The sequence below is a fragment of the Phalaenopsis equestris genome, unplaced genomic scaffold, assembly GCF_001263595.1.
Source record: "Phalaenopsis equestris unplaced genomic scaffold, ASM126359v1 Scaffold000618, whole genome shotgun sequence".
Lineage (NCBI taxonomy): Eukaryota > Viridiplantae > Streptophyta > Magnoliopsida > Asparagales > Orchidaceae > Phalaenopsis > Phalaenopsis equestris.
This window is the reverse complement of record NW_018165058.1, coordinates 427487-435765: the sequence shown is the minus strand read 5'-3', so window position 1 is coordinate 435765 and position 8279 is coordinate 427487. Positions and strand designations below refer to the sequence as shown.

At 39.3% G+C, this 8279-nt stretch overlaps 1 protein-coding gene across 1 annotated transcript; it reads right to left on the bottom strand.

Annotated features, from left to right (window-relative positions):
• Window positions 1–240: 240 nt before the first annotated feature.
• On the bottom strand, window positions 241–8033 carry LOC110029969 (ABC transporter G family member 39-like). The gene is made up of 24 exons (XM_020732484.1): window positions 7514–8033; window positions 7290–7410; window positions 7065–7153; window positions 6869–6953; window positions 6018–6177; window positions 5850–5926; window positions 5643–5693; window positions 5321–5411; window positions 4924–5225; window positions 4546–4824; window positions 4123–4439; window positions 3867–4027; window positions 3634–3737; window positions 3384–3543; window positions 3168–3284; window positions 2957–3093; window positions 2547–2879; window positions 2154–2444; window positions 1972–2055; window positions 1745–1878; window positions 1436–1663; window positions 1187–1358; window positions 847–1101; window positions 241–751 (listed from the first exon to the last, which is right to left on the bottom strand). The coding sequence occupies exons 1-24, from the start codon at window positions 7831–7833 to the stop codon at window positions 491–493; spliced, it is 4329 nt and encodes a 1442-aa protein (XP_020588143.1). The 5' UTR covers window positions 7834–8033; the 3' UTR covers window positions 241–490.
• Between the last annotated feature and the right edge of the window lie 246 nt (window positions 8034–8279).

Below are 8279 nucleotides of genomic sequence, written 5' to 3'. Positions count from 1 at the left end.
ATACCGGTTCAACTCGCACTTCCCCAAAATCATGAAAACCATAACTGAACAAAACTATAAAATTTCTAATGTAATAATGGCATTGCATTTCCTCTGCGTATATTGCAAAGACTTTTTTTCCCTTGTTGAAAATAAACATCAATGCAGTGCCTACACTTCACGATAGAGTTTTGAGACAGGTCAAATATTTAATAGCACATTTCATCATACAATGACATAACCAATTCGACAAAGTTAACATGAACAAAAGAAAGGAATAATTTTGCCATATGATACATCATACAAACATGATTTAGAAATGAAAACTATTATACATTCTAATTCAGGGGAAAACAAAAAAAGCTTATATATCAAAGAAGAAAAGAAAGAAAAGACTCGGGCCAATAAATCGGCTCATGAAAGAAATCCTATTTTCATTTTTACGCAAAGTTACAGAAATGTTTGAAGGCGAACACCATAATTCTTCTCATGTTGCCCTTCCAACAACGCATCATCTCCTCTGGAAATTCAAAGTCTTTATCGCAAATGCAAAAACAAAAGCAAAGAGAAGTGGGAACCCAATTTCTGCCGCGACAACGGCCCCCAAGAAGTCGTGCTTATAGCCAAAGTGATCCTTCAGATAGTCCTTCACTGACATATGATTATCTGTCATAATCTCTTCTACATCACCAAACTGTGAAGCAAGTAGGCCATATATGGTCCAAGCGACTGGACATGCCCAGAAGTACCATCTCCACCAAATTGGTATTCTCTGAAATTCATAAGAGGGCATTGATAAGTCCGCTAGTTTTGGCTATAGAAAGGAGAGAAATAGCTTGCAGGAAAAGAGTGATTTTGAGGACTTACAGGGCGCGGAATAACGAATCCTGCGAAGAGATTCCATATGGCATAAAATGCAGAAGAAACTACTGCTGCAATGTCTGAGTTAGGAGTCAACGACACCGCCATCATTCCGTAGAACGTGAAGTACAGGAAAGTGCAGAACGTGAAGAATAGATACCAAAAGAATTTGGCTGCTGTCCAGTCAAAATTTATCATGCTGTACACTATAACACCATACACTATTGCCTGGAACAATGTATATGGAACCTCAATAGCAACCTGATACAAAGAGAGAAGATTAGAATATACTGAAAGAGAACAAATTTGGAGTCTGAACCTAAGACAATTTGTAACTTGATATTACCTGAGCAAATGCGTATGGTAGTGGAGAATACATTCCGGCAGCCTTTTCTCTGTAGAATACCGTCCGTTCAATATCCACCACTGGCTGTACAGTTTGTGAATTCTGGACTCCAATGAACATAACAGCGCAGTACATGGAACCCATCGCGTTAAAGAGGTCACCTTGCGTTTTCCTGCAAAACCACAAAATCCATTTATGATTTTACTGCTCTAATTAGTTTAGGCTATGATGATACAATCAAATCCATACGTTTTTGAGCCGAGCCTCCAGAAGATGGTACCGAATATAAGGGCTATAATTGTAGTGAAGAACATGCGTATGGCACCATATGATGGATTGCGCCAGTATGATTTGTATTGTTTCCAAAAGCAAGCAAGGCATTGAGAGAAGAAAGGCTGTGAAAATTTTGTGGGGAAGAAGAGCTCTTTTGATCCAGGGGCAGGGATGCTTAGCTCGCTAATCAAGGCTTTATTCCTCCTGCAAAGATCATTAGCATTATGATTCAGTTTTCAAAGGTGGTGATATTTGGAAAGAAAGCAAAACGGTAAAGAAACATACCTATAGAGATCAGAATTCTTGTATATCTCAGCAAAGTTAGCCCCCAAGATTTCTTCTTGAGCCAAGTTTGTCACCTCCAGCATCCATGTTGCAGGATTGTAACCATCCTTTATTTTGCTTACTCCGTTTACTGACTGCAGAAATAAATCAAATTCTGTCAATTCCAAGGGATTCAAAAGATTGCAAAAAAAAAAAGGGGAGAGCATTAAATAAGGTTTACCAATTACCTCAAAGTATCTAATGAGTTCAGCTGAATTACGGCCTAGTGGACCTACATATATCTCCTCTCCTCCACGTTTCATTAGAAACAGCTGAAATATTCAAAAAATGGTGTCAATTCATGGGATTAATTCAATAATATTTTCACACTGTCAAAAAAGAAGCGCATTATATTTTTGGTAAGCCTCACCTCGTCAAATGCTTCAAAAATATCAATGCTAGGTTGATGAATAGTGCAGACCACAGTTCTTCCTGTGTCCACAGTGTTCCTAACAGTTCTCATCACAATCGCCGCTGCACGGGCATCTAATCCAGATGTTGGTTCATCCATGAATATTATAGAAGGATTAGCAACAAGCTCAACAGCAATCGTCAGTCGCTTGCGTTGCTCCGTCGACAACCCATTAACACCAGGCAATCCAACCAACGCACTCCGCAATGTTGTCAGCTCAACGAGTTCCATAACCTCCTCGACAAACATCTACAACGTAATTATCATAGTTTAGGGTTTACATGTATGTGGCTAAAAGATGTGAAAACTTCAACACAGTTTTTAAGCATGGTTTAGGGTTTACATGCTTACCTTTCTTGCATTAGCATCTACTTCAGTCGGCAACCGCAGCCACGCGGAGTAGATAAGAGATTCATAGACAGTGACGTGAGGGGAGTGGATGTCATTTTGCTCACAATACCCTGATATTCGAGCAAAAGTGTCCTGATTCTTTATGTAGCCTGAAATTTTGATGTCTCCATCTATATACCCCCCAGTTTTTCTCCCGGCAAGCACATCCATTAGAGTTGTCTTACCAGCTCCACTGACCCCCATAAGTGCAGTGAGAACTCCGGGCCTGAAAGCCCCACTGACACCTTTGAGGAGCACCAAGCGATCATCTTGAACGCCTTGCGATCTCATTTCCTACAAGTTTGGAAACTGTTAGCTTTTTTGATCATCTGACTGCTTCTAAAACCCTAAACCCTAAAACTGAGGCTTACCGCTGGCATGTCCACTGAATACTTTACATTGTCAAAAGTTAAAGCAAGCGGATCAAATGGAAGAACCATTCCACGCTTTCTGTTAGGATCATCCTCTGGATTGATTTCTGTCTGTCTATGACTCCGATCTTCTCGACCTGTAGTTGAATGAATGTAATTAATCGCATGTCACCTGTTACAAACTACTCTAATTTGATGATGTTCAGCTTACCTCGAGACCCACGGGAACTTCTTCCTCTAGATGAGAGTTCGACAACCGCTCCTGTTCTGTTAGACTCTTTTTCATTCAGAGTGTCCTCAGATATGATGGCCTGACCTTTCCCTAATGCTGAATGGTGGAAGAATAATTCAATACGCAGTGCTTATGAAAAAAGTTCTCAATAACTTCTGTAATGTGCGGTTTGTGTATAGAACTGAGAATACTCACGATCCAGGAAGGTAAGAGCAGTAGTGTATACAACGTTGAAGACCAGAACATAGCCAATCAAAGCTCCCACACCAATCCAAACCCATTCTGATTCAGCAAATAAGCCTCTGGATTCAATAACTTGGACTCCTAATGTTTTGTTGCTGGTCAAATTAGGAATCTGTGCATTAGAAACCAAATGCAGTTAGATGACATCAAAGAAAGACAAACTTTATGACATGTGTATGGAGAAATCCATGCATGCACTTACAAATTTCCATTTGTGCCCAAGAAATTCATTCACTGATAGGGCGTTCTGCGCATACATCAGGGGTGATGACCAGTAACCCCAGATCCAAAAATCCTTGATGCTTTCTGCAAAAGAGAGAATTGTTCAAGCCTGATCAAAAGCTTACAAACAGGCTACTTATGGGAGAATCTTTAATAAAACAAAAAATTTGGTCTTTATCTACAAGCTTATGTTTGTCTGAGCAAAAATCATACTTCTAGAAATGATAAATCCACCAAGAACAATCACCACCAGCTGGGCAAAGGAACCAAAAGAGTTTGCAACTGTCATATCTCTGCCAAGTGCCGCCACAACTCGGAAAAGCCCAGAAGCCACCTGACTAAGCAAAGAGAATAGCAGAAACTGCCTAAAGAACCTGGAAAAAGAGTAGTGTTTTATAGTTAACTTTGATTCAAAAACTCATTAAATGACATATATAATTGCAGCTACTCTTAAACTACCCTGGCTCACCTTTGCACATTTGGATCAAAACCAATCACATAGTAAGTCAAGCCAGTATACAGTGCACATTCCAGAAAAGAAATTGGAATCTTAAGAATCCATGTAGGCAAAGCATAAGCCCATGCTGGGAAGAATAAGAGATCTCTTTGCTTGTAAAAAACAGGAAGCTTTGCAATGCTCATGGCTAGTTCCGCAAACCCATTGAACAGATGAGTCATAATACCAATAAAAATAGCACCCATATAGATTGTTCCATCGTCAATATTACGATGGTGCATCTTGGTCCGCAGGAACACAGTCATCGCTATTGCTGATATCACAGTAATCTGGTTTGATGGGGAAAGAAAATTTTAGGACGTTATTTATATGAAGAAAGCCTCATGAACATTGGAATGAATTCACCGGGTATTTATTTGATGAAGTGGCACTAACCTGGAACAATTTAAAGATGTAAACAAATGAGTTCCTCTTCATCAACAAAAACTCTCTCTCCAAGCAAGCCTTCAACAAACCCTTACTGTTCACTCCATATGTTGTTGTTGTCAGAGCAGCAGGGTGGTTCTTAGTCTTGTCGAATGGGGTGTGAAGTTCCTGCTCCACTCTTCTTCCCACATGGAAGGAAAGAAAAGCATTGGAGAACTCATTAACAGAGATGAATCTGTATGGTTCCAAGCGAGCCCAGTACTGTCTTTGATCCTTTTTAGATGTTACCTATCGAGGCAACAAGAATTATTTTAGTTTCTGCAACGATTTTCTCTTCTTTGCTAAGAAATTTTTAATGATGTTTATGTAACCAATTTATATGATTACCTCTTGCAGGAAATCAGCAACACCCTTTCTTTCAGGACATCTGAAGCCCATAGATTCGAAGAACTCGAGCACATTTTCTCGGGGGCCTTGATAGACTATTTGGCCTTCGGAGATTAGAAGAATGTCGTCGAAGAGGTCATATGTCTCAGGAGCTGGTTGAAGCAATGCTATGAGGGCAGTGCCACCAAGGATGTGAATGGATTGCCTCAGTGAATTCACTATAGAGTAGGTAGTTGAGCTATCCAAACCAGTGGAGATCTCATCCATAAATAGTGCTTTCGCTGGCCCAACAAGCATCTCACCTGTTTCAGAAAAATCATAAAATTAATAAATGTCACATAGAATTTCACACTTGATGATGAATATTTTTGGGTTCTCAATAGATTTAATTCTTCACCTGTTGTTACTCTTTTCTTCTGCCCTCCTGATATTCCCCGTATCATTTGATCCCCTACCAAAGTATCAGCACAGATATCCAATCCTAATATCTGCATAATGAAAGAATTGAGGAGGTTTGTTTAGGGTTGTAAAATATACAAGTGAAAAGAGAATCTAAAATCACATTTCATTGTACGGCAATACCCTACAATGATTATTAAGCAACTCTTAAAGTTGAGTGCTATGAGTGCTATGAAGTAACTTGGTTTTATGCTTTCTATAACTCCTAAAATTACAATTTATCTATATTTTAGTTTGCACAATTTTATTGTAGGCCATACCTTCAAGATATAGTTTGTGATAACAATTTCCTGACCTTCCAGTGTAGTAGCCTGCAAGATTACCCAAACTTGGTAAATATTGTCCTTTATTTTTCCAATTGATTATTACACTAAACCCTAAGAATATATGCCTATATGATCATTATTTCCAATAGAAATCAGTAAAATTTATGCAACATTTATAATTAATTCTCAATTGTGATTTACCTTCATATACATATCAATATCAGGATCTGGCTTAATATTTGCCGCCTTCTCCCTTCTTGAAAGCTCTGTCAGCATTTCTGGAGTTCATAGCAGAAATGTTAGGCAATGGAACAGTGAAGTAGACCCAATGAGTTGCGCATCTTTGGAAGTAAATTTAGTTGAACATACCATATCTGGTTCCGACACCTTGACATTTTGCAGAGAAAGCTAAGGTTTCTCTCACCGTCAATTCTCCAATGTGTAGATCATGTTGACTGATATAAGCTGAGGTTCTTTGGGGCACAAACTCATCCAAACCGTGGCCATTGTAAGACACACTACCAGAGACCTGTATTTTCCATTACATAACCAATTTAAGATGGAAACTCACACTACATGAGAGACAAATGAGTATGAAATTTAAGGTTGTAAACGATCGAGTCGAGCTCGAGTCACCCTTGGCTTTTAGCTTAAGCTTGATTAATTAATCAAGTTTGAGCTTAATTCTATGAGTTCAAGCCCCCTCACCAGCTTGCTTGTTTGTTATGAAAAAGAGAAAACAATACTAATTCAAGCTAGTGTTATGATAAAATGATAAATAACATGAGTAATTATGAGATAAATAATAACAAATCATAAGATATAAAATATAAAATATCATTTTTGAAATATTTTTAAGAATTTATTGGAAAGTCTTGAATTTTAACAAATTTTAAGTATATTTTATATTAATATTTTGTTAAACCAGTCGGCTCATGAGCTAAAGAGTCTCAAGTCATAGCTGATTTGAGTTTCAAGCTCAGTTCAAGAGCCACTTAAAAAGCCAAACCCGAGCCCACTGACGAGTTAGATTGGCTCAGTTATACCGTAATATGACTTTTACTTATCGAGCCGAACCCCAACCCACATATTTCATTTTCAACATGTAATGTTGTGCGGGAATGCACAACACATTAGTTGCAAACAAAGTGAAAATCCCAAGGAGCCGGGTCGATTGCTCCCGAAAACTAGTAATTTAGAAAGAAAGAAAGGTCACCGACCTTCAGGTCCTTGCTAAGCTTTCCTGCTAGAGCCAGAAGCAATGTGGTTTTTCCTGAAGAAGGGGGGCCTAAAAGCAAGGTCATTCTGAAAAAGAAGCATCAGCTTAGTTAGGACAATAGTAGGCTGAAAGCTGAAATAACATAATAGATTATATGTAATATTAAATTACAGGCCAATCTTAGGCTCTTGGCGTACCTATTTGGTTTAATGAATCCACTGATACCATGAAGGATTGTAAGCGGTCTCTTCCTACTTGGCAGTATATGCAAGGTGTTCAGTAGTGCCTGCAGGGATGACAATTCATCAAACATTAAAACAAAGTTTTTTTTTATTATATTGTTGTCTTCTCATGAATTTGTTCATTCATGGAAGCAAAAACTTCATGATATCATGAGACAATATGTTATTAAAAAAAGGTACCTCAATCCTATTGGTGAAGAAATTCAGAACATTGGGAACTCCCCTGTTCCCCACATAAGCATCTGCATGGATTTCCAAGTTCTCAAACCTAACCTCAATGGTTGGATTCTCGATCCCAACTCTGTTGAAATAACACAAACAAAACCAAATTATACCAACAACCCAGTTCAAAATCTTCCATCTTTCTCGAAAACAAGTGAAAAACTTGATCACAAGTGCAATACCTATCCAATCTATTCTTGAGCTTTTTCAGAAACTTCTCGTTATCTTCATCTGCGATTCTGACCAGTCTCTCCATCAGCATGTTCCTCTCTGCCAAACCAAGCTCCGAAATATCCACTTCCCTACCCCCCCTTGATCCGGCCAGAATTCCCTTACGGATTCGGTCATAAGTAGGAAGCTTTTCCAGCGCCGCCCACTTGAGCGCCTCCTCATCATCCTCCTCCCTCGAAGATCTAGAGAACACATCCCTGCTACTGCCGCCCCGCCATGCCGAGCCGGTTCGCCGCAGACTCGCCGCCAAGATGCCTCCCGGACCTTCCATTAGACAGAACAATCAACAGAACCTGAAACTCTTCAAGCTGCTTTCTTTCGGTTGGATTCACAGTCACCGGTAGCCGCAAAAGGGGCCTCCCGAGTGCTGGAGAAGTTTTGAGATTTTTGGTGAAGCAGGAAGAGGAAGAAGAAGAAGAAGATATGAATTGGATTCTTCTCTGTATTTCGAGTTCGAGTTGGCTGGCATGTTTATAAAGCGGCCTTGGTGCAGTCAGCAGCGGTTCCGGGTAAGTTTAGGAGCCTTGAAAGTTGTAGAAAATCTAGAAGGCCTGACTCTGGAATCGGATGGATGTGGGCTGTCAACATCAAGTATATTTTCCTAACAGTTTACATGGCATAAATTCATTAAATAAATGTCATTTTTCTGGAAGCCGAGCAGAGGAAGGATGACAGGACGATATAGTATTTTGCAGAATTTTCCTTTTTATTTACGTA

Bases quoted from the DNA above. Each gene is read 5' to 3' on its own strand.
- LOC110029969 (XM_020732484.1), bottom strand. From the start codon at position 7,833: ATGGAAGGTCCGGGAGGCATCTTGGCGGCGAGTCTGCGGCGAACCGGC. The intron at 7,411-7,513 runs GTATTGCACTTG...TTATTTCAACAG, and splicing joins CTCAAGAATAGATTGGATAG to AGTTGGGATCGAGAATCCAA. The intron at 5,226-5,320 runs GTGAAGAATTAA...TTTCTGAAACAG, and splicing joins GAAGAAAAGAGTAACAACAG to GTGAGATGCTTGTTGGGCCA.